Source organism: Erpetoichthys calabaricus, chromosome 8, assembly GCF_900747795.2.
Source record: "Erpetoichthys calabaricus chromosome 8, fErpCal1.3, whole genome shotgun sequence".
Lineage (NCBI taxonomy): Eukaryota > Metazoa > Chordata > Cladistia > Polypteriformes > Polypteridae > Erpetoichthys > Erpetoichthys calabaricus.
Window position 1 is genome coordinate 15,136,011 of NC_041401.2, and position 21,719 is coordinate 15,157,729.

The window sequence follows — 21,719 nt, forward strand, 5'->3', positions numbered from 1 at the left end:
AATCACAAATAAGTAAGTTAACTCCATACTTTGTTGACTGTCGGTTTTTGTTACAACCCAAGCTCTTAATGAGAAGTCAGTTGATGCTGATGAAGTATTTAATTGCTCAAACAACAGTTTATTGCTTCATTTTAGTTGTCTTGCTTTGAAAATTTCCCACCTTTAATTGTAGTAGTAGGGTGCTGTGCTATGTCATCCAATATGGATGCAATGAAAAGTCAAGCAAAATGACACCTTTAAATGGCTAACTGAACCGATTTACAATGTATAAGCTTTAGAGGCAACTGAGGCGACTTCTTCAGGTAGGTTGTAATCTGACTGAAGAAGGGGTCTCATTTGCCTTGAAAGTTTGCAGTGTAATCGGTTCAGTTAGACATTAAAAGGTGTCGTTTTGCTTGACTTCTCGTTACATCCACCCTTAATTTTAGTCTTGAAAAACTGCACTCACTGTTTTGAACTGCTCCTTAACTGGCAATTCAATGCAAATGACAATGGAAACCAGCAGTCCTCCATCTAACTTGTCTCCGTTTGCAGCTGTGTGCATTCATCATGAGCTGTCTGATTTAATAATATATTTGGAAGGAAACTGAAGAGAAAAAAGGGAAGGACTAAGAATTCTTTATCTGTTTAAGACTTCAAATCATTTGGATGATATCATTTAAAAGGAACAAAGAAATCTGCAAAAATGACCTGACATGGCAGAGTTAAAACACAAACAAGCCAGGAAATTACATAAGATCTGTTATTGGTGAGGATTAGTTTGTAATTAAGCAACTGGGTTAAACAAAAACCTGCAGCCACTGGGGCCCTCAACATTGCACACCACTGATATAAAGCATAACTCTCGGTGGTAATGATTATCAATTGTATTTGCTGCACACTATACTGGGTATTGTCCCAGTATGATTTTGATCTTTTTTTCCCAACCTGGACAGTCTCTTTATTTTTTTTCCCTTATTTTAAAATATTATTAATTTTATTAAAATCAAATAAAATTCCATACAAGCGAGTCAAGTTTAACAAAACTAGATTGGAAACAAATCGACCCCCCCAGCCATGAAAAAGAGAGCTAGGTCAGCAGAGTAAAACTTTAATAATAGTAAAAATATGTAGATAAGTAAATGAATAAAAATAAATAGAAGAAAAAAAAAGAAGAAAAACAGGTGAGAGAATCTGCTTCCTCAGATTAAATACTTACAAGTAAGCCCGCGATTCACTAGCGAATCGGAAATCCAAGAATGGCAATCAGTTTCTGTTTCCGATATTTGGATGGATGACATATCATGGAGGGTGGGTGCGTCTGGGGAAATGGCATTTAATTACATAAGCATATCTGTACTAAAGCGGTTTCATTTTGTGGAGACGTGATTCCGTTGCCTTTGCTGACACCAACTGCTGGCAGAGTGGAGCACAGCAAGTTTAGTGTACAGGTTGTGGTGTTCGTGTGCCAGCCACTGAGTCTGGGAAGCCGCTGGGTTAGAGTCTGTGACCATTATGTGATCTATATTACTGGCACAGTGGATTAGAGCAAGTGTAGCTCACAGGTTGTGTTGTTTGGGCGGCACCTACTGACTCTGGGAAGCAGCTGCGTTTTGGGAAGCCGCTGCGTTTGACTCTGGGGCGGGGGCCATGGCGCATTACGTTGTGTTATTTGGGCGCCACCTACCAACTCTGGAAAGCCGCCGCGTTTTGGGAAGTCGCTGTGTTTGACTCTGGGGCGGGCGCCGCCGCGTTTTGGGACGCCGCTGCGTTTGACTCTGGACTCTGGGGCGGGCGCCAAACTGAATGACCATTATGTGATCTACATTACTGGCACATTGGATTAGAGCAAATCTAGCGCTTACAGGTTGTGTTGTTTGGGCGCCACCTACTGACTCTGGGAAGCCGCTGCGTTTTGAAAAGCCGCTGCATTTGACTCTGGACTCTGGGGCGGGCGCCAAGGCCGCAGTGCGCATGCGCCTCGGTGCGTCCGCCGTGCATATATTCGTTTTGGAAAGCCGCTGCTTTTGACTCTGGACTCTGGGGCGGGTGCCAAGGCCGCAGTGCGCATGCGCCTCGGTGCGTCCGCCATGCATATATTAACTGTGGTTTAGTAAGATAGATTCTAAACTGTTATTGATTAGATCCTGCCAGGTTTTCAAAAAGTTTTGTAAAGATCCTCTTAGTGACAATTAGATTTTTTTCCAGTGTCTAACAATATGACCAGGGCTGTGGAGTCGGAATCAGAGTTGGAGACAATTTTGGGTACCTGGAGTCGGAGTCAGCAAAAATTTACAGACTCTGACTCCTACTAAATTTAAATTGCTACACTGATACCAATATCCAGAATACATTAGAGTAGGTAAACTTCATTAATTCCAAGGGAAAGTCAGATGTCAGTTTTCCAATACTAACTAACAAGCTATTCTAACCACAAGCAGGCGCCACTGAACCCCAAACTGCAAGCATAATATCACCCAACACAACTCCGGGTTTAAAATAATAGATTTTTATTTTCCTAATCTCTTTCCCAGTGCAGACAGCCACAAATACCACAGTCTAACTAAACAGATGTCTTTCTCTCCTTTCACTCCTCCTGGTGAGTTTTGCCTGATGCGTTCCGACTCTGACTCCCCAATGTGAGGCAGTGGGCTCATTTTTAAGAGAGTCCCAGAAATGCTTCTAGTGCCACTGCACTGAATGTTGGGAGCATTTGCAGGACACATGGAAAAACAGTGTTGTCCTCCCCTGGCAACGCCCTGTGGTGGCACCTAAAAACTTTGCCAGGGCTGCACTTCCACACTCCAGTTTCCTACAAGGGGTTCAGCATAGAGGAACACTGCCACCTTCTATGTGGTGGAATGATTTGCTCCCGGTATTCACTTCCACCTAGTCCATCCATTTTTCCTCGTTCCCCACTGAGACACAGATTACAAGGCATTCTGGCCAGGTTGTGTTTCCATTCCTGCAGTCCTTCCCTTATAGCCTCCTGGCTGGCTAAGAAATCATTCTCCATCCCAGCCAGGATGCCTGTCCATCCATCCTCCATGGCACTTGTAGTATACATGTACTAATATATACGAGGGACGTTCAACAAGTTTCTGCTCTTTTTTAACTCTATTTATTAAGGATTTCAAAAACAAATGACATCACTTTTCTATATAGTCACTTTCCTGCGCGATACAATTTTCACAGTCAAATGACACTGTCAGACACAACCAATTACTACTCCTCCTGCTTTCACCATTTCCAAAGAAAATATAAAAGTGCGGAAACTTTTTGAACGTACTTTGCCTATAAAAAAAATATTCACTACACTTGGAAGTTTTCACATTTTCCAGTTAATACGACATTGAATCACAGTGGATTTACTTTAACTTTTTTGATAGTAATCAACAGAAAAGGTTTCTTGGATGTCGAAGTGAAAAAGGTCTCTGCAAAGGGGTCTAAATGAATTACAAATGTAAAACACAAAAGAGCTGATCAGATGGCATGGCACAGCTGTAAATCTGCCTAGAGCAGGCCATCTGCAGATACCGAGTATAATTTGTAATCACTTTGTGCCTTTCCACCTGCTTGTCTGATAAGGGTGAATCCAAAATTATTACATGAGAAGGCAACCCTTTCATGTTCAACAGAATCTTAAAATACAGCAAGGTAAATATCTACATTTTTTTTCAAAAAAAAATGAATCAGCTGCTGTCTCAGCCTACTGGTCTACATTCTGTTCACCTATGACTGTTTAGCAAAGCACGTAACAAGGGCAACAGCATCATCAAGTATGCAGACAATACTAACGTGATTGGCCTCATCAGCGACAGTGACGAGGCTGCCAACAGGAGGAAAGTTAATGACCTGACTGTATGATGCCATGATGATAACCTCTCCTCAGACTTCAGCAAAACAAAGGAGGCCATTATTTACTTCAGGAAGAAGAAAGGCAGTTATGCTCCACTCCACATTAATGGCTACCCCTTGCAGACGCCTTAGCAGCTTCAAATTCCTGGGTGTGCAGATCACTGACTGCCTTTCATGGTCAGTCAACACCACCTGTTTCCTCAGAAAGGCTCAGCAAAGGCCTGATTTTCATGAGGAGGCTAAAGAGCAGGGGTCCTCAATCACAGTCCTGGAGGGCCGCAGTGGCTGCAGGTTTTTGTTCTAACTCGGTTGCTTAATTAGAAAACAATATTCTTGCCTATAATTTAATTTCATGGCTTGTTCATTCTTTAATTCTGCTATGGCAGGTCATTCTCATATCCTCGATTTTTTTTCCTTTCTAAGTACATCATCCAAATGATTTGAAGGCTAAAACTTTTTTCTCTTCACTTTCCTTCTAAGTATTTAATCAAACCCAATAGTGCATGATAAATACATGCAGGTGTAAATGGAGAAATGCTGGTCTCTTTTGTCATTTGCATGTTATTGCTTATTAGGAACCATTAAAAATCAAGAATGCAGCTGTTTAAGACTGAAATGAGCAATAAGGGTTCAAAATCTTAATGAGTGAGACAACTAAAGTGATGCAGAAGTGTTACTTGAGCAACACGTGCTTCTTATTAAGCAATTGGGTTGGAGCAAAAACCTGCAGCCACTGCAGCCCTCCAGAACCGTGATTGAGGACCCCTGCTAAAGAGCTTTTGAGGGGGAACTTAAATTCTATTAAACGTCCTATTACTGCACTCTGGAAAGTATCCAGACTGGATGCATCACGATGTGGTTTAGTAACCCAACTTGACAGAAATCGTAAGCTCCTATAGAGGTCTGTTCATACTACTTCCAAAATCATTGGGACTAACCTTCCATAGCTTCATACCATCTCCTCCACCCAATGTCCGAGGAGGACAGAATTCATCCCCTCTGAATGGTAGCCATACCAGCTCATCCCATTTTTCATTTCTGCCCCCTGATAAACAGTGCTGGAGCCTCACCACATGCAGCACCCGCTTTAGGGACTTCTTCTTCTTCTCCCAGGCCATAAGGTCACTGAACTCTGGGTAACCTCGTCTTACCTGCCCTGTACTGTACCCACCTGGTGGTTTAGGTCTCATTCTGCTATATGTTACATCTGTACTGCCATCTGCACTTTTTTAACTATTTTTGAATTGTGCAATCTAGTATGTCTGTACACTCCTGTTTTTCACTATTGTCATTCTTCTGCTACCCTTATTTATAGTACTTATTTATTTAAACACTAGCTGTGTAAGCCCGTGCTGTAAAAAGCCTGGGGTCCTAGAAACAATTGAAATCATCAGAAGAAAAATTGAAATGTAGAGATGTCAGGTAATTGAAAGGAGCTACTCTGGGCGTCTCTCACCTAGGAGGATTTGTTTTGCCAACATGCTTGTCTCGCTTGTGCATTAGCGGCGGCAGGAAAAGTGAAAGGGAAACTGATTTGCCGATGTTAGCGGCTAAGCAACTTTGTCTTTCTTCAGAGATTTCATTTTGCTGACGTGCTGGCCTCACTTGTGTTATTAGCGGCTAAGCGAGTTTTCTGTTTCCTCTGAGGCAGAGCCCTTACCCCGACTCCAACTCTCACTTCCGGGTGGGACAGACAGACAGACAGACACACTTCCACTCATATATAAGATTATCTTTTAGTCTTATTGCCTGTATTTACTTTCCCGCACCCCCAACCCACAACTGTGGCAAAAAGCATTTCACTATGTTCTTGCAGTGTATGTGATAGTAAAGATCAAATTGAATGTAATCTAAGTGACTAAAGTACGAGGGATGTTTAAAAAGTTTCCACACTTTTTTTTTTAACTCTATTAAGAATTTCAAAAACAAATGACATCACTTTTCTACATAGTCACCTTCGATTGCGATGCAATTTTCCCAGCGTCGTAGCAACTTTTTAATGCCTAATTACTACCCTTCCCGCCTTTACCGTTTCCGACGAAAATATAAAAGTGCAGAAACTTTTTGAATGTCCCTCGTATAAAAGGAAAAATAGCACTAAAGTTTGAAAAGTCACAACTTATCTATATATATATAAAATCTAACGTGTGTCTGTCTGCTTTTCACGAGAGAACTACTTAATGGCATTCTATCATAGTTCACTTGCAGGAGCCGGTTTATTCGCGCTAATCAAGAGACATGCAGCGGGCCAAGGGTTGGGGGGCGTGATGTCAGGAGTGGGGGCCCTACTCGCTGTCCTGTTTCATGACTACGTGGGCGGAGCTGCGGGGGATGGCTAGTAAGAATATAAACATTGAAATGCTAAAATGTAATAAGATACTGTGGTCGACAGCAGTCTTGTCCTTGCTGTCTCAGGTATTCATCGGGTTCCCTTTTTCCAGATGCCAATGCTAAATTATAGCAGTGTGTGCGCGTGTTTGTATGTGTAAGATGGTGCTTGTTATGGTTTTATTACTCTGGCTCCTCACATTTGATGGATTATCTTCTTAATATTTATTATATAGGAGCATATTCAATTTTCTTTTTGGAATTTTACAGTTAGCACATTTCAGTCCGTCTAGATGTAAAATCTCCTATATTGAAGACACTACAACCTAGTACTTAAGCTTGTGGCAGCACTGAAATACTCCTCCCTGATTGGTTTAGAAATACAAAAAAGCAGAACTCTTAAATCTTGTTAAAAGATTATGCAAATTCAAAACGCTGAAGTGGCTAATCAGACTGATGCATACGTTGCCTTGCTTGACTTTTCATTTAATCCATTAGGTTGATGATATTGAGAACATTTCTTGCACATGATTGACACCTACTGCCTAAATTTACAATTGCATGTCAGTGTCACTACATAAAGGAAAAGACACACAGTATAAACTTTCAAACTCATCTAATCCAGTTCCCAAGGAATGAACCAAATATAAATGGAGAAAACTGGGGGTATTCATACAGACAATGGGAGAACATGTAAGACTAATGCAGACATTGACTGGGTGAGACATCTAATCCTGTGACAATGGGTAGATGAGGTATCGGTATTAACCACTTCCTCACCTCGGTATTAACCACTTCCTCACCTCACTAAGTAATTAATTTAATTGCTGATTAACAATATTCGGTTTAAGTAAATAAAGATTCAGTAATTTCCTTACCTGTTTGTCATGCTGGATGGTACAAGGAGTCTGTGTCCATGTGGTAGTAACAGTAAGAGAGTGGGAATCGTAAAGTTTATCATTTTAACTAAAATACTGTGTGTACCTGGAATGCTTCAGGTGCCACTGCACTGCATGCTGGAGCACTGCCAGGACACATGGAAAATGGTATTGCCCTCCCTCAGCAATACCCTCTGGTGGCACCCATATAGTCGTGGTATTAGAGACAGGCAAAGTCCATTTAATAATAACGCAACAAAAAATTGACTTTTTTTTACAAAATAAACAGGTGTTCAATGGCATAAGGACAAAGTAAAGAAATAAGTAGTAGTCATTGATAGCTCTTTGTTAAAGTCTGTCATTAGAGCTCTGTCCTGTAGTGGGTTTGATTCGAGACAGAGATGCCACAGTCTGTGAACGTACACCTTTGAACCGCTGGGACCAGAAAGGGCGGGGCATCCTAGAGGGAAGGAGGAGGTCAGATTTATTTGCCCTCAAGGGGCATCTTCTTGGAACTTCAGAGGGAAGAGACAAGACTGTTAATGACAGCACCCCCTCTCACCCCGGAGTGGTATCACATACCTGAGCTATACAGGGAAGGTGATCCACAGATGCACATGTGTGACAAATATATAACATTTATGCACATACACACTCACCGGCCACTTTGTTAGGTACACCTGCTCAACTGCTTGTTAAAGCAAATAAACAATCAGCCAATCGCATGCCGGCAAATCAATGCATATACAGTAGGTGTGTAGACCTTGTCAAGACAACCTGCTGAAGTTCAAACTGAGCATCAGAACATGGACGAAAGAGGATATAAACTATGGATGTTGGTGCCACATGGGCTGGTCAGAGTATTTCAGAAACTGCTGATCTACTGGGATTTTCACACACAACCATCTCTAGGGTTTACAGAGAATGGTCTGAAAAAAGGAAAATATCAGTGAGCGGCAGTTGTCTAGATAGAAATGCCTTGTTGATGCTAGAGGTCAGAGGAGAATGGCCAGACTGGTTTGAGCTGACAAAAAGACAACAGCAACTCAAATACTAAGGTATGCAGAAAAACAGCTCTGAACACACATCACGTCAAACCTTGAAGCAGGTGGGCTACAGCAGCAGGAGACCACACTGGGTGCCAATCCTGTCAGCTAAACAGGCAACTGAGGCTACAATTCACACGGGCTCACCCAAAATTGGACAACAGAAGATTGGAAAACGCCTGGTCTGATGAATCTCAGTTTCTGCTGCGACATTCAGATGGTAGGATCAGAACGTGGAGTGGAGAGCCAGGCAGGGCCCTCCTCACTCACGCACTAGCCTCCATTCAAGTTTCTGTACCTCGCGCCACATTTTGGAGCATACCTTGCCTCCGCTTAACTATCGATACCTGTTTGTTTATTGATTTTTAAAGTCTGTCCTGCTTCATTACTATGCGGGCAGAGTCGCAAGGGACGGCTAGTCTTGATATAAAAATAACCAGTTCAGCTGGAAGGGCCATGTGGTCATGTTGTACAGCAGCATTATGATACATGCTTAATGTGTTTGCTTTGCTTTATATTTTCATGAAATAGAGCAAATAGTGAAGACAGAGCAACAAATGTGATTCTTTTATTTTCATGAAATCAACAAAGACATTGTAACCGTCACAAATCTATGACACATGAAGTGTCACAAATTGTAACCCCAGAAAACTCTTGACAGTACATGAATACAACTTCAGGTGCAAGCAGAACTGTCCCAAGACCAGACACCATTTTACTACTGGGCTCCTGTATACACAGATTCACACTGGACATTGTAAAACCATGAATTCATCTAACATGCATGTCTTCGGTGTTATGATTACAGTTTATAATTTATTTAATTACTTTTGTGACTATATATATTTATTTATTTACTGTATATACTCACATATAAGTCAAGTCTTGAAACCCAAAAAATCAGACCACGACTTATATGCCCGTTCAAAAATATGACACTTAATTTTTTTTTTTTTTTTACATCTTCTTGCCTCCTCCAATCTCACACCAGTTTCTCAGACACATTGAATTTTGTTGCAGCAGCACAGTTACCAATTTCTTTCGCCACTTCAACGACATTTAATTTAAAACCAGCTTCATATTTTCTTCTGATAGAACGCCCCATCGTAGATAAGGGATGCTCTTACGATAAAGGTGTATGAGGGTGTGAGATACAAAAAACACAAAACAGTGCAAACGTCGCTTTGGAATAGTTCAGGTATTACTGTGTGATCACATAGGCACAATAGAGGTGGGGGTTAAGAGCACGCGCTGATATGGCGCATTGCCGCACCCACTTAGAAAAAAGGCCGTGTGCTCCGTGGTTACTCTCTCAGGTGGGCGTTAGCATATCGTAATGTCTTGGACCAATAGCGTGAGTTTTCCACATTCAACTTATACGACTGATATTATAAAATAGGAAATTATACGGTAAAGTTAAGCCCTGACTTATCCGCAGAAGAAGTTATCTGCGAGTATATACAGTAATGTACTTTGTTCAAAATACTGTATTTAAGTGAATATTTATTGCAGCCTGTAAGAAAGCCCTGTGCCGTTGCTTACACTGCACTATTGTAGGGATTTATGCCAAAAGTAGGAAAACATTTTCATTTTGTTGGGTTCATGGATGGCTTACTAAAGCCAACGCTGGTAGTTTAGGCTTGTTTCTGCAGTTCATTTTCATTTGCTGGTGCTGACTATTACAAGAAATCAAGATTACAAAATGAATTGCAGGATCAAATCTTACTTTGTGAACTTTTAAGTTAATGAAGGATGTATTCTGTAAGTCTTTTGAAAATAGCTATTTTGCAATTTAAGCTTTAACTGCTGATTACAAAGTGTTTTAGCTGTGAAAACATTTTTTCAACAATCGCTCAATAAATTAGATTAAACATCCCCAATCTTCATAGGCTATGTTTGAACAAACCTCACGACACAAAGAATGGGTGAACACAGAGATGGAATTCTGATGTCTTAAGTGATACCACTCTGTAAAGTAGCAGGCAAAACGAGCTGACATATAATTCCATAGCATCTGAATTACTCAAAATATAGGCTATTAAAAGTGGCAACCATTTTTTCAGTTCTGGGCAAACAAAAGTTGATGCCTGCTTGCCGAGCTTAACAGCCACTTTTGAAAGTTAGGTGTCTATGACTGAAACCAAGCCTGGGTGGGTCATCTGTCTATCACAGAGCACATGAATGGCCAATTTACAGCCACCAATTAGCTTAAAACTCACATCATTGGGATTTTAGAGGAAAAATGGAGTATTGTGCAGACATGGGGAGAACAGGGACTGAGTAAGAACTTCAACTCGGGACTCTGTGTCATTATACCTCCAGTTCTTCCTCTCATTCACGTTTATAAATCGCCTTGTCACATGTTCCCAACTGCACCCCTTCATGCAACAAACCTGCAGAAAAACTGTGGCATAAAGTGTTAGGAAGAGCAGGCTGCTAGAAAGATTCAAACATTTTGTTGTTTTTACTTTTCTATTTTACAGATTTTTATCGATACCATTCCAAACATTATGTTCTTCTCCACAATGAAGCGGCCTTCCAGAGACAAACAGGATAAGCACATTTTCACGAAGGATATTGACATCTCTGATATTTCCGGGAAGCCCAGTCCTGCCTCAGTTACTTTCCAGTCACCAATAACCAAAAACCCTGATGTGAAAAGTGCCATTGAAGGTGTCAAGTACATCGCGGAGACAATGAAGTCTGACCAGGAGTCCAACAATGTAAGTATTATCCCTATCCCCTTGTCTTTTTTCAGTTATTTGCATGTTTATACTTTCTAAGTTTTTAAATTAAAAACAGGCTTTTGTGCACGTCACTAAAATGTACCTCCACCGCACTAACAAACGTTTATCTAAGCCGTTCAGGTGAGATGAATCCAGCTTGCCCTTAACAGCGTGTTGTTCTAAATGTATAGCATGATAACCAAAATGATTTATCTTGATTATAAAATGCACAAATCTTGATTCCCAAAAATCATGGATGTATAAGATGACAAGTGAGTTCAATTTCAATAATTTGTTAATGAACATAAAGAAATTGAAAAATGAGAAAACAAATATGTTTATTGATTTTGTGTTAAATAAATAGCTGCATCATTCTCACATATCTTCCTTGAAGTTGTCAGGATATCTGCTTTAAACACATGTATAAATACGGGGGATTCAGAAAGTCTTCAGACCCCTTCACTTTTTTCACATTTTATTAAAGTGAAGCCTTATGCTAAAATTTTTAAATTAATTTTTTTCCCTCATCAAGCACAACTCAATACCCCAGAATGACAAAGTCAAAGTAGGATTTTAGGAATTTTTGCAAATCTATTAAAAACAAAAAAATAAAAAAAACCTGAAACATCACCTTGACACAAGTGTTCACAGCATTTGCTACGACACTTTAAATCTGGATCAGGTGTATCATATTCTGTTGATCCTCCTTGAGGTGTTTCTATACCTTGTTTGGAGTCTGACATGTAGTCCCACAGGTCAGTTGAATGGATGTGATTGGGAAAGGCACACAACCTGTCAATAGAAGGTCCCACAGTTGGGTAAAAACAAAGCCATGAGGTTGAAGGAGTTCCCTGCAGAGCTTAGAGGCAGAATTGTGTCAATGTACAGATATGGGAAAAGCTACAAAACACTTCCTGCAGCATTAAAGATTCACAAGAGGACAGTCGCCTCCATAATTCGTAAAAGGAAGAAGTCTGGGACAATCACAACTCTTCCTAGAGCTGGCCGCTCGGTCAAATGAGCAGTTGTGGGAAAAGGGCCTTGGTAAGAGAGGTGACCAAGAAGCCGGTAGTCAATCTGCCTGAACTTGAGAGAGCCTGTGTGCTGATGGAAGAAACCATAACTGTAACACTCCACTGTTTTGGGCTTTTTGGCAGAACCGCCAGAGAGAAGTCTGTTTAGTGAAAGACGCATGGAGTCCTGCTAGGAATTTTTAAAAAGGTACCTTAAGAACTCATAGACTGCAAGAATCAAGATTCTCTGGTCTGAGGAAACCAAAATTAGCATCACATCTGGAGAAAGCCAGACACTGCTCATTACCTGTACAGTACCATTCCAGTGGCGAAGCATGTTGGTGGCAGCATCAGGGACAGGGAGACTAGTCAGGGCAGTGACGTGCGGTGAGGTTCATGGCTGGTGAGGCATGTACTCCTTCAGAGTCAGAGTTACAAATATATGAAACCAAAAGAGTAGCTTATTGACTATTCAACTGGCGGCATGCACATTGACTACTGGTTATTTTTCATATCTCATCAGCATTCTTTACACACACACACAGAGGTAAGGTATATTTTTGGCTGAGAAAGAACGTTACATTTATAGTGGCGAGAGAGAGCGGAGAGAGTGCATTTGTTCTGCACCCTCCATGTGTTCTAAATTTGCTGTTGCAATTCCACACTTCATACTCATTCAATACAAATAAAAGTATAAAGTGCTGTACATAAAAAACGGATATCAATTTGGGCCTTAATTGAAATATTTAGTTGTTTTTAAAAGCTTTTAATTCTGATGCTTTAATCAATTTTAATACAGACTGTTCAACAAAAGGATAACAAGAAAAACAAGAATATTTTATTTAAGGTCAAAATTTATTTTTTAAATATTGGATTTTTTTTCTTAGTCTGATTCCATTTTTTATGAAATTAAAAACCGTTTATGGTCTTACTTTTATTTGTAAATGAAGTCCATGTGCCTATCCTTTTTAAAAGCTTTTAATTCTGATGCTTTAATCAATTTTAATGCAGACTGTTCAACAAAAGGATAACAAGAAAAACAAGAATATTTTATTTAAGGTCAAAATTTATTTTTTAAATATTGGATTTTTTTTCTTAGTCTGATTCCATTTTTTATGAAATTAAAAACCGTTTATGGTCTTACTTTTATTTGTAAATGAAGTCCATGTGCCTATCCTTCTCCACGGAAATATCTGTCACTTTCTTGTAAAAGTCCTCCTTATTTTCCTTTAGTGTTAAAAGTCTTAATCGTCCATTTTGGCAGTCAGTCAGAACAAAAAACTAAAATAAAACGGACCGCTGCAGTGCCCTTGACTTTCTGATATCGCTAACTTATAGATGCCTCTGCGTGGAAGAACAACAGCAGTGAGCACCTGTTGGGCTCACATGCGCCCCCTTCAGGGTGGCATGGTACTGTCTGCCTCACCTTGTGCCTATTCACTGCGGTTTTATGTCCGATCAGCAAGAATAAATATGTCACACACATTCATTAAAGATATTAGCCGGACTGTGGAAAGACGGGGTGTATAATAAACATGTCTGCAAACATTATATTGGCGACATGCAGGGAGGCAGCAACGGGCACGTGCCAATTGCATGCATCAACCCAGTGTGTAAGGGAGAGTGCAGTCCGAGGTGAGGTGTGGCTCGTTGCTGCTGCACCTCGTGTTTCTCCCCCATATCTGAACAGGAATTGCGCAAATTCAGCGAATTTTGACTATAAAAATTATGAAAATTATTGGAATCATACACAAAACAAATTTATAGCACAGACTAGTGGACAAATTTATTTTATGTTATCATTATTATTTTTTTTACTTTTCATGATGACAGGAGAGGCTGTGCCTCCCCTGATCGCACGTCCCCAAGTCAGGGTCGAGGAAAAGATGAACAGAGCAAAGTACAGAGATATCCTTAATGAAAACCTACAAAGAATGTTCTGGGCTAAACGTTCACCTTCCAATAGGACACAAAGCAGAGATGACACAGGAGAGGCTTAGGGACAACTCTGTGAATGTCTTTGAGTTGCCCAGCCAGAGCTTCAACTTAAACCCAATCAAATATCACTGGAGAGACCTGAAAACAGCTGATAGGATTGGTAGAGAATAATGGCAGAAAATCCACAAATCTAGGTGTGTGAGGCTTGTCACATCAGACCCAAGAACACTCCAGGCTGGAATGGCTGCCAAAGGGGCTCCAATGAAGTACTGAGTAAAGCCTCTGAACACTTGTGTCAGTGGGATATTTCAGTTATTTATTTTTAATAAATTTTCAAAAATTTCTAAAGTTGTATTTTCACTTTGTCATGCTGGGGTATTGGCCTTCAAATATCATATTGTTAGTCTGTTAGGATGGTCTAATGAGACAGTGGATCTCAAGAAGTATTTTCTTTGCAAGTGAGAGCAGAGAATTTAGGAGCATGGTAGGTTAAGGATTTCCATAGTGAAAGAGATCAGGACAATACCACGATAGGCTCTAAATTTCAATTTCTTGTAGTAGTAGTAGTTTATTTATGTAGCACCCTTCACAGACAATAGGTCACAGAGCGCTGAACAGCAATACAATACAAATACAACAGTTAAAACAAAACATAAGCCAAACCAATAAAAATAGTAAAATAAAAATAGTAAATAAGCAAACAGGAACTACTCAGCGCTGATTAAACGCCTGTTTAAAAGGAAACGTTTTCAGTGTTTTTTAAATGAATCAACACACTCAGCTGCACGTAGACCATCAGATAGGATATTCCATAGTCTCTGTGCCACGGACTGAAAGGCCCAATCCCCACGGGTTTTTAGCCAAGTGCATGGGACAACTAGAAGAGGCCCTGTTGCCCAAATCTAAGAGTCCGACAAGCTGTATAGTGTTTCAGCAGACTGGTTAGGTACTCAGGATCTTGTCCATGCAAAGCTCTGAAAGTAAGTGCCAAAACTTTAAAATGAATTCTATAACTGGGAGCCAGTGTAGTGTGTGCAGAATGGGAGTGATAAGATCACGAGTTAGGAGCCTGGCGGCTGCATTTTGGATTAACTGCAGACGTGAGAGAGAAGACTTGCTCAAACCCGTATAGAGAGCATTACAGTAATCAAGTAGTGAGGAAATAAAAGAATGAACAAGCATCTCCAATTTTGACTTTGAAACAGCATTTCTTATTTTAGAAAGATTTCTTAAATGAAAGAAACACGAGCAGCTGACTGATCTCACGTATGCATCAACCATCATGGACTGGTCAAAAATAACCCCAAGGTTACATAAACTCGATATGATAACGGGAGAGATAGAAGATAATTTTAAGCTAATCTCAGAATGAAGAACAAGAGGAGCAACAATTTGTACCTCAGTCTTTCCTGAATTCAACTGCAGGTAATTACTACTGAGCCAGCCGTTAACCTGAGACAGACAATCAACCAACGTGACCAAAGTATTAATTTGGTTAGGTTTAAATGAAAAGTAAAGCTGTTAAATCATTTGCATAGAGATGATATGAGATATCCTTCAAAGAGTTAAGAATCTTTGATAGGGGAAGAATATAAAGGGTGGCACACGAAAAACCGAACCGTCTCCGACTGGCTGGCTCGAGCTATTATACAGGTGGGTGCCGTTGCGATCACAGAGCCTCATTGTCGCAACGGGGGGCAGCAGCCCCAACTGTGCATTAGTAAGGTAGATGTGTGCCAGTGGGTACAGACGTGAGTGAAAGAGATCCGGAAGATGTATTCTCTGCAACAGAGGATTGGAATAGTGGAGTTTTCTGGTGTAAACCTACCAACAAAAAGCAGTATTCATGAGTTGGTGAAGAAATGGCCTAAGACTGGGTCAGTTGCAAACTGCAAAAAGAATGGGGCCCCATTGCTTGTTTCGTGTATGGGCTAAGAAACATACGTTGACCTTGGATTTGGAGATGGTTCAGTTTTTCATGCGCCACACTGTATAAAGAGAAAGGTACAGGTCTAAGAACGGAGCCCTGTGGCGCTCCACATGTCAAAGGAGCAGAGTCGGATGAAATGCCAGCCACACCGACAGAAAAACGATGCCATAGGGTGTGATCATGTGTTTGTGGCAGCCGCTAATTTAAGACCGAGTCACATGTTTAGGTTTGATGATGGAAGGACTAGGAAAACTAGTTTCTCTAGCAACTTCTTTACAGTTTTTGAAGTTTTATATTTGACTTTGAGCCTGCTTTAGTGATAATGAGTTCACGTTTTCATTCTGGTTGCATATCATTTGTCTTTTCTAGGGTTAAACCTCTTTGATTCTTTTACTTTTAAAACACCCTGAAATAATCTCTGCTATTCACTACTTTAAATCTTTGCACAGTAGACCACTTTACTCTTGTATGCAGAAGAGTGAATAGTTTTGGCACCTCCAGAGTTGATATCTACCTAATCTCACAGAGCCAGACATATAAAGTATATGTGACAACCCTCAGTGAATTTGGCTTGAAAGAGGATAGATAGATAGATAGATAGATAGATAGATAGATAGATAGATAGATAGATAGATAGATAGATAGATAGATAGATAGATAGATAGATAGATAGATAGATAGATAGATAGATAGATAGATAGATAGATAGATAGATAGATAGATACTTGGGATGATTCACTCAGTTTGAAAAATTCTAACGCAGTCCCCGGCCTTTTGAAGGTGTAACTCAGAGTAGGGTTAGGGTTTTAAACCACAAAGGGTTACAGTGCACTTATTAACCTTATCCAAGGGACAGAAGGCCTGGGATCATGATGGAAATAGTCTCCTCTGAAGACACCTGTTAAACATAAATATGTGTTGTGTGTGAGCTGAGAAATGTGTGTTATAAACATTTTAAACATAAAACCTGTTACAAAGGTAAAACCTTTCTGTAAAACCAGATCATACTTTGGCATTCAACAAAATCACTGGGCTAGTAGTAAAAGTGAACAACATGGTTACCGCTGGCTGTTTGTGGTGTCTGTCACTGTCAGTTATGACAATAGTGTTGCACTCAATCAGTGCATTTACACACACACACACACATAATCAGGTTATGGTGAATAAACCCAGTTAAGTCAGAAAACTGGTTTCTTAATAATCTGCATTTATATGTGAAAGTGATCTTCTGGAGTTTTCCTTTGCAAAACATAATTGTCATTAAACTGCACAAAAAAAAAGTCATAATTGGCCACCATGAATCCGAAAATAAGCAAGACGCCTATGATAATTTTCTTTTTTAGTCAAATTGATGCTTTATTTTTAAGTTTCTGTTACCAGATTACACACTGCAAACTCTTTTCTGCTTGGCTGTGTGACTGAACCCTGCAAAGAACCAGCATACCAGTATGTGTGCTTCTTGCCTTACACCCAGTGCTTCTGCGATAATAATAACCCAGGTATTTTTACTTCAGTAAGATATGTGTTAGTTTACTTGTTACTTTAAAAAGTAATCAGACTATATAACGCGCATTACTTTTATTCTGTTACCCAACTGCTCTGGAGATTGTGTTGCAGAGTTTAGCTCTGTACGTTCACCTCATCCAGATAAATTTAGCAATTTCTGAAATACTGAGACAGAATATTTCAGCCAAGAGAATGAATAATGTGATCGCCCAAACATTTTCCTCTAGCAATGTATTTTGTGGACAATTCTCCCCACGGCTGCTTGAAAGAACATGCGTAGTAAATATGTGCGTAGCCTGACAGAGTACTACGGGCCTGCACAGATTATAAAATCCTTAACAGCAACCTGGTTATGGGTATACGTGGCCACATAATCAGATTATTCACAGAGAAATGTACCTCCGGTTTCTCAAAGACCAATAACCCGTTTTCTTTAATCAGAATTATGGGTTTAAATGGCATTTTAGAAATTAGGTTTCTATGAATAATTGGGTTATTGAGGCACATGTAAACACTTTAACATTGTGGTAAAAAAAATGCCAGCCACGTCCTTAAAAATTGAGCGGCAAAATATGAAGTCAAACTGGTGTTGTTCCTGCGTTGCACTCAATGATTTCTTGTACAGGTAGTTGACAATTTATGTCCTATGTGTCTTATGACCACTCGACTTATGTCCGCTACGCACTCAATGATTTCTGGTACAGGTAGTTGACAATTTAAGTCCTATGTGTCTTATGACCATTCGACTTATGTCCGCTACGCACTCAATGATTTCTGGTACAGGTAGTTGACATTTTATGTCCTATGTGTCTTATGACCATTCGACTTATGTCCGCTACCGCATCTCATGTGCAAACAACTTTTTTCGCCGCGCCAGCGCCGTATGCCATGACTCATTCATCTTGATCTCAGTTTTATTACCTGCAGCGGTATTCAACTATGTTACAATTACAGGAAAAAAAGGCAATTGATCTTGACACGAAAATTAAGGTGATCAAGCAGTATGAGGGACTAAAGAAAGATAATGCGATCGCACGGGACTTTAAGTTATCCCACTATAATCAGTGTTCACCGCACACAATGTACTGCTGTGTCCTGGCTTTGGATCAGGTTAACCTCCAAAGCTTCTCTGTTGTGAACCGCCACACAGAGGTAGTGAAACTATGTTGAAATCCTTTATCTGTTAATATTTACTATTAACAGGCTGAAATGTTAAAACACAAAACATACGAGTTCTTAAACTGTACTGCTAGAATTCCTCCTCTCACAGTTAACACAATGAACACTGGGAGAGGCTCCTCACTCATGATGACGTAACATAACACAGACAAAGAAAGGATTTGTGAAGCTGTTAAAGGTTCGGACCCATGCAGGCAACAGTAATAATCAAACAAAATAATAAAAAAATAGTTTACAAAAAAATGATACAAAATCTACGCAATGTGCAAAGAATGATGATAAAAAAGGATATAAAACAAACAAGGGACTTACTGTAAAGTACTGTACATATGGTCAGGTTTGAATACATATACCTGTCTGTCTTACATCCAGATTGACTTACGACCAGTCCGTCAGATCCAAATATGGTTGTCAGTCAACGACTACCTGTATAGGCTCTGGCTCACCTGGGACCCTGCCCTGGATAAGCCAGGTTCAGATAATGGATGTATTATTGACTAAAAGCTGTGCCATCACACGCATTTAAAAGGAAAGGGAGGCCAATTGTTATAGAAGAGCCGAAGGAGATGTCATTTTCAGTCTTCAGTGTACCTGAAACAGTATGTGTGCTAAATGACACTGACGTGGCTCCAGCAAAATCATGGACAAGGCTGCAAAGCACCCAGCATCTCACTGCATGTCTAAGTAAGCTAATATTACTATCTAACTGGAAATGCCAGACATGCCATACCTGAATATGGTTGCAGTGTTTTAACGCACACTTTATCTTCTAGACCTCAGTGCCTCTCTAAATGCTGTTTGCTGTTGTTTTGCCACGTAGTGATGCGGTCATTTTGACCATTGCAAGATATATACAGGGTGAGTCAAAATTATGTTAACATTTGAATGGCAGAAACAATTTATTCACAAAACATACTTCATATGTGCAAGATGATTTACAGGAATGTCTCAACCTGTTCGCCATCATGTTCAACATATGTACCATATGTGGCACAAAAATTGGATATAAGTATATACATAGTAGTACCATTAGTGTTAACGTAAATTTGACTTGCCCTGTAAATTACTCAGTAAGCTTCAGGTAATAAGCTCTTGAATTGGCTTCTTGTTTATGACATTTGCCCAGTGTGGTTTGGATAGACTCCACTTAACACCACAGCCATGAAGTGGACCAGTACAGGCGATGAATCAATGAATGGATGTCTATGCCGGTAGTTTTTAAAAAAAAATTTTTTTTAATGATATTGTCTTAAAATTCTGTTTCTTCTCCTACAGGCAGCTGAAGAGTGGAAGTTTGTGGCAATGGTCATTGATCACATCTTGCTTTGTGTCTTCATGCTTGTTTGTATCATCGGCACATTGGGCGTCTTTGCTGGGCGCATCATTGAGCTGAATATGCAAGAATAAAGAGTTTCTTTTGGCTGGTGGGGGGGTTCCCTGATTCCCTTTGTTTCCTGGTGTTAAACTGCACATTGCTGGATTATTGTAAAGTTTTGAAAAGCTTGGAAAGCCAAACTTTCAAAATAATATGCTGATATTAAATAAAGTACAATATTATTACAAAAGAGTCTGAGAATAATGTACCAGCACAGAGGTTATCTGTCAGTTCTGTTTACAATGGGGAATCCTAGTGTAGTAGCGCTGATATTTAAACTTAATTACTTACCCCCCTGTTTCTAATATTTGGTTATATTAGGATGAGTTTATTCTCTTCCTCAGAGCCAATTTACAGCCTTTCCTCTTTTATGAAAATCACAATTTTCATCAAATTTTAAATTATCGCCTACAAAAGATGAGAGCAGTGTGTCTGATTGTATTCTCCATGGGTTCCAGAATTTAGAATGTACTACTTACAGAAGGTAGCAATGATGACAAATGAAGGTTTTATATAATACAATATTTTCTAAAATTACATGAGTGAGCTCCACCAGTGCCACATTAATACTGCCATTCTGTAAGGAAGAGGGCAGCATGAACCATTTTAACTAAATTAGTGATTTATCTTATACATTGAAAAACAGCAGACAGTTGGAGCAACTATTGTGAAATATAACATGTAATGTTTTTGATATCCATTTTTTAAGGTATTGTTTTTGTATGATACTGAATATATTGTTGTTTGTTGTATATAACATCTAAAGGAGAATACAGTTCTACTTCTCTTCGACAGACTGACTGATTCGTCCGTTTACAGTGCCACAATTCACACTGCATGTCAGAGCAATAACCGAGCCATGAAGCCTGAGGAACTCTCTGTAGACCTCTGCAATCAAATTGTGGTGAGGCACAGATCAGTTCACGGGTATCAAACCATTTCTAAAGCTTTTGAGTGTTCTCTGGGACACAGTGGCTTCAATAATCGCGAAATGGAGGAAGTTTGGAATAATGAGGACCAGCATAGCAAAGACGCTATATAAATAAAGTATTTTATTATTATTATTATCCTCAGAGTTGGCAATCAAGTCAACCTGAGTAATGAGGCAAGAATGGCCTTGACCACTTGGGTCAAGAGCTTCAGAAGTCCTCTGCTAAGATGGCAGAGCCAGATAGAAGGACAAACATCTCAACAGCACTCCATCAGCCAGTTGTTTATTGTAGAGTGGAGTTTGTCAAACAGCATTTAAAGTATTCTAAGAGCAGGATGAAAAAGATTCTCTGGTTGACTAGACTATGAAAATGAAATGTTTTGGACAGAACTCCAAGCACTATGTCTGGTGAAGACCAGACACTTCTTATCACCAGCATAGTACCATTCCTACTGTGAAGCATGGTAGTGGCAAAATCAAGCTATGGGAGTTCAGCCTCAGGGAGACCTAGTCAGAGTTGAGATAAGGATGAATACAGCCAAATACAGAGATCCTGGAAGAAAACCTGTATGCAGCCTCGGACAGGGGCAATGGTTTACATTACAACCATATAGCCATTACAATGGTGGAGCAGCAGTGGGACAGGTCTCTGACTGTCCTTGAGTGGCCCAGACTTAAATCCCATGGAACCTGTGTGGAGAGACCTGAAGATGGCAGATTGCACACACTTCTCATCCAATCTAATGGAGCTTGAGAGAATCTGCCAGGAAGGATGGGATCACCTGCCTTAATCCAGGTATGCAAAGTTTGTAATGACTTGCCCAACAAGGTTCAAAGCGGGAACTGCTGCCAAAGGGGCTACAAATTAAGGTCTGAATACCTGTATGAAGTAGAGATTTCAGTTTTTGATTTTAATAAATTTGCAAACCTTTCTGTAAACATGTCTTCATTTTGTCATGATGGGTTATTGAGTGTAGATTAATGGGCAAAAATGGTCATTTATCCATTTAAAATGAAATTTACAACACAATA

General features: G+C 39.9%; 1 protein-coding gene across 2 annotated transcripts in view; it reads left to right on the forward strand.

Annotated features, from left to right (window-relative positions):
* Positions 1 to 19,808, forward strand: part of LOC114655349 (cholinergic receptor, nicotinic, alpha 1 (muscle)) — a 156,799-nt gene extending 136,991 nt beyond the window's left edge. For both annotated transcript variants that reach the window (XM_028806259.2, XM_051930668.1), the window contains exons 9-10: positions 10,573 to 10,812; positions 19,657 to 19,808. In XM_028806259.2, coding sequence (XP_028662092.1) covers positions 10,573 to 10,812; positions 19,657 to 19,788 — 372 coding nt within the window. In that variant the 3' untranslated portion in view covers positions 19,789 to 19,808. The remainder of the gene's footprint in view (positions 1 to 10,572; positions 10,813 to 19,656) is intronic.
* Positions 19,809 to 21,719: the final 1,911 nt, after the last annotated feature.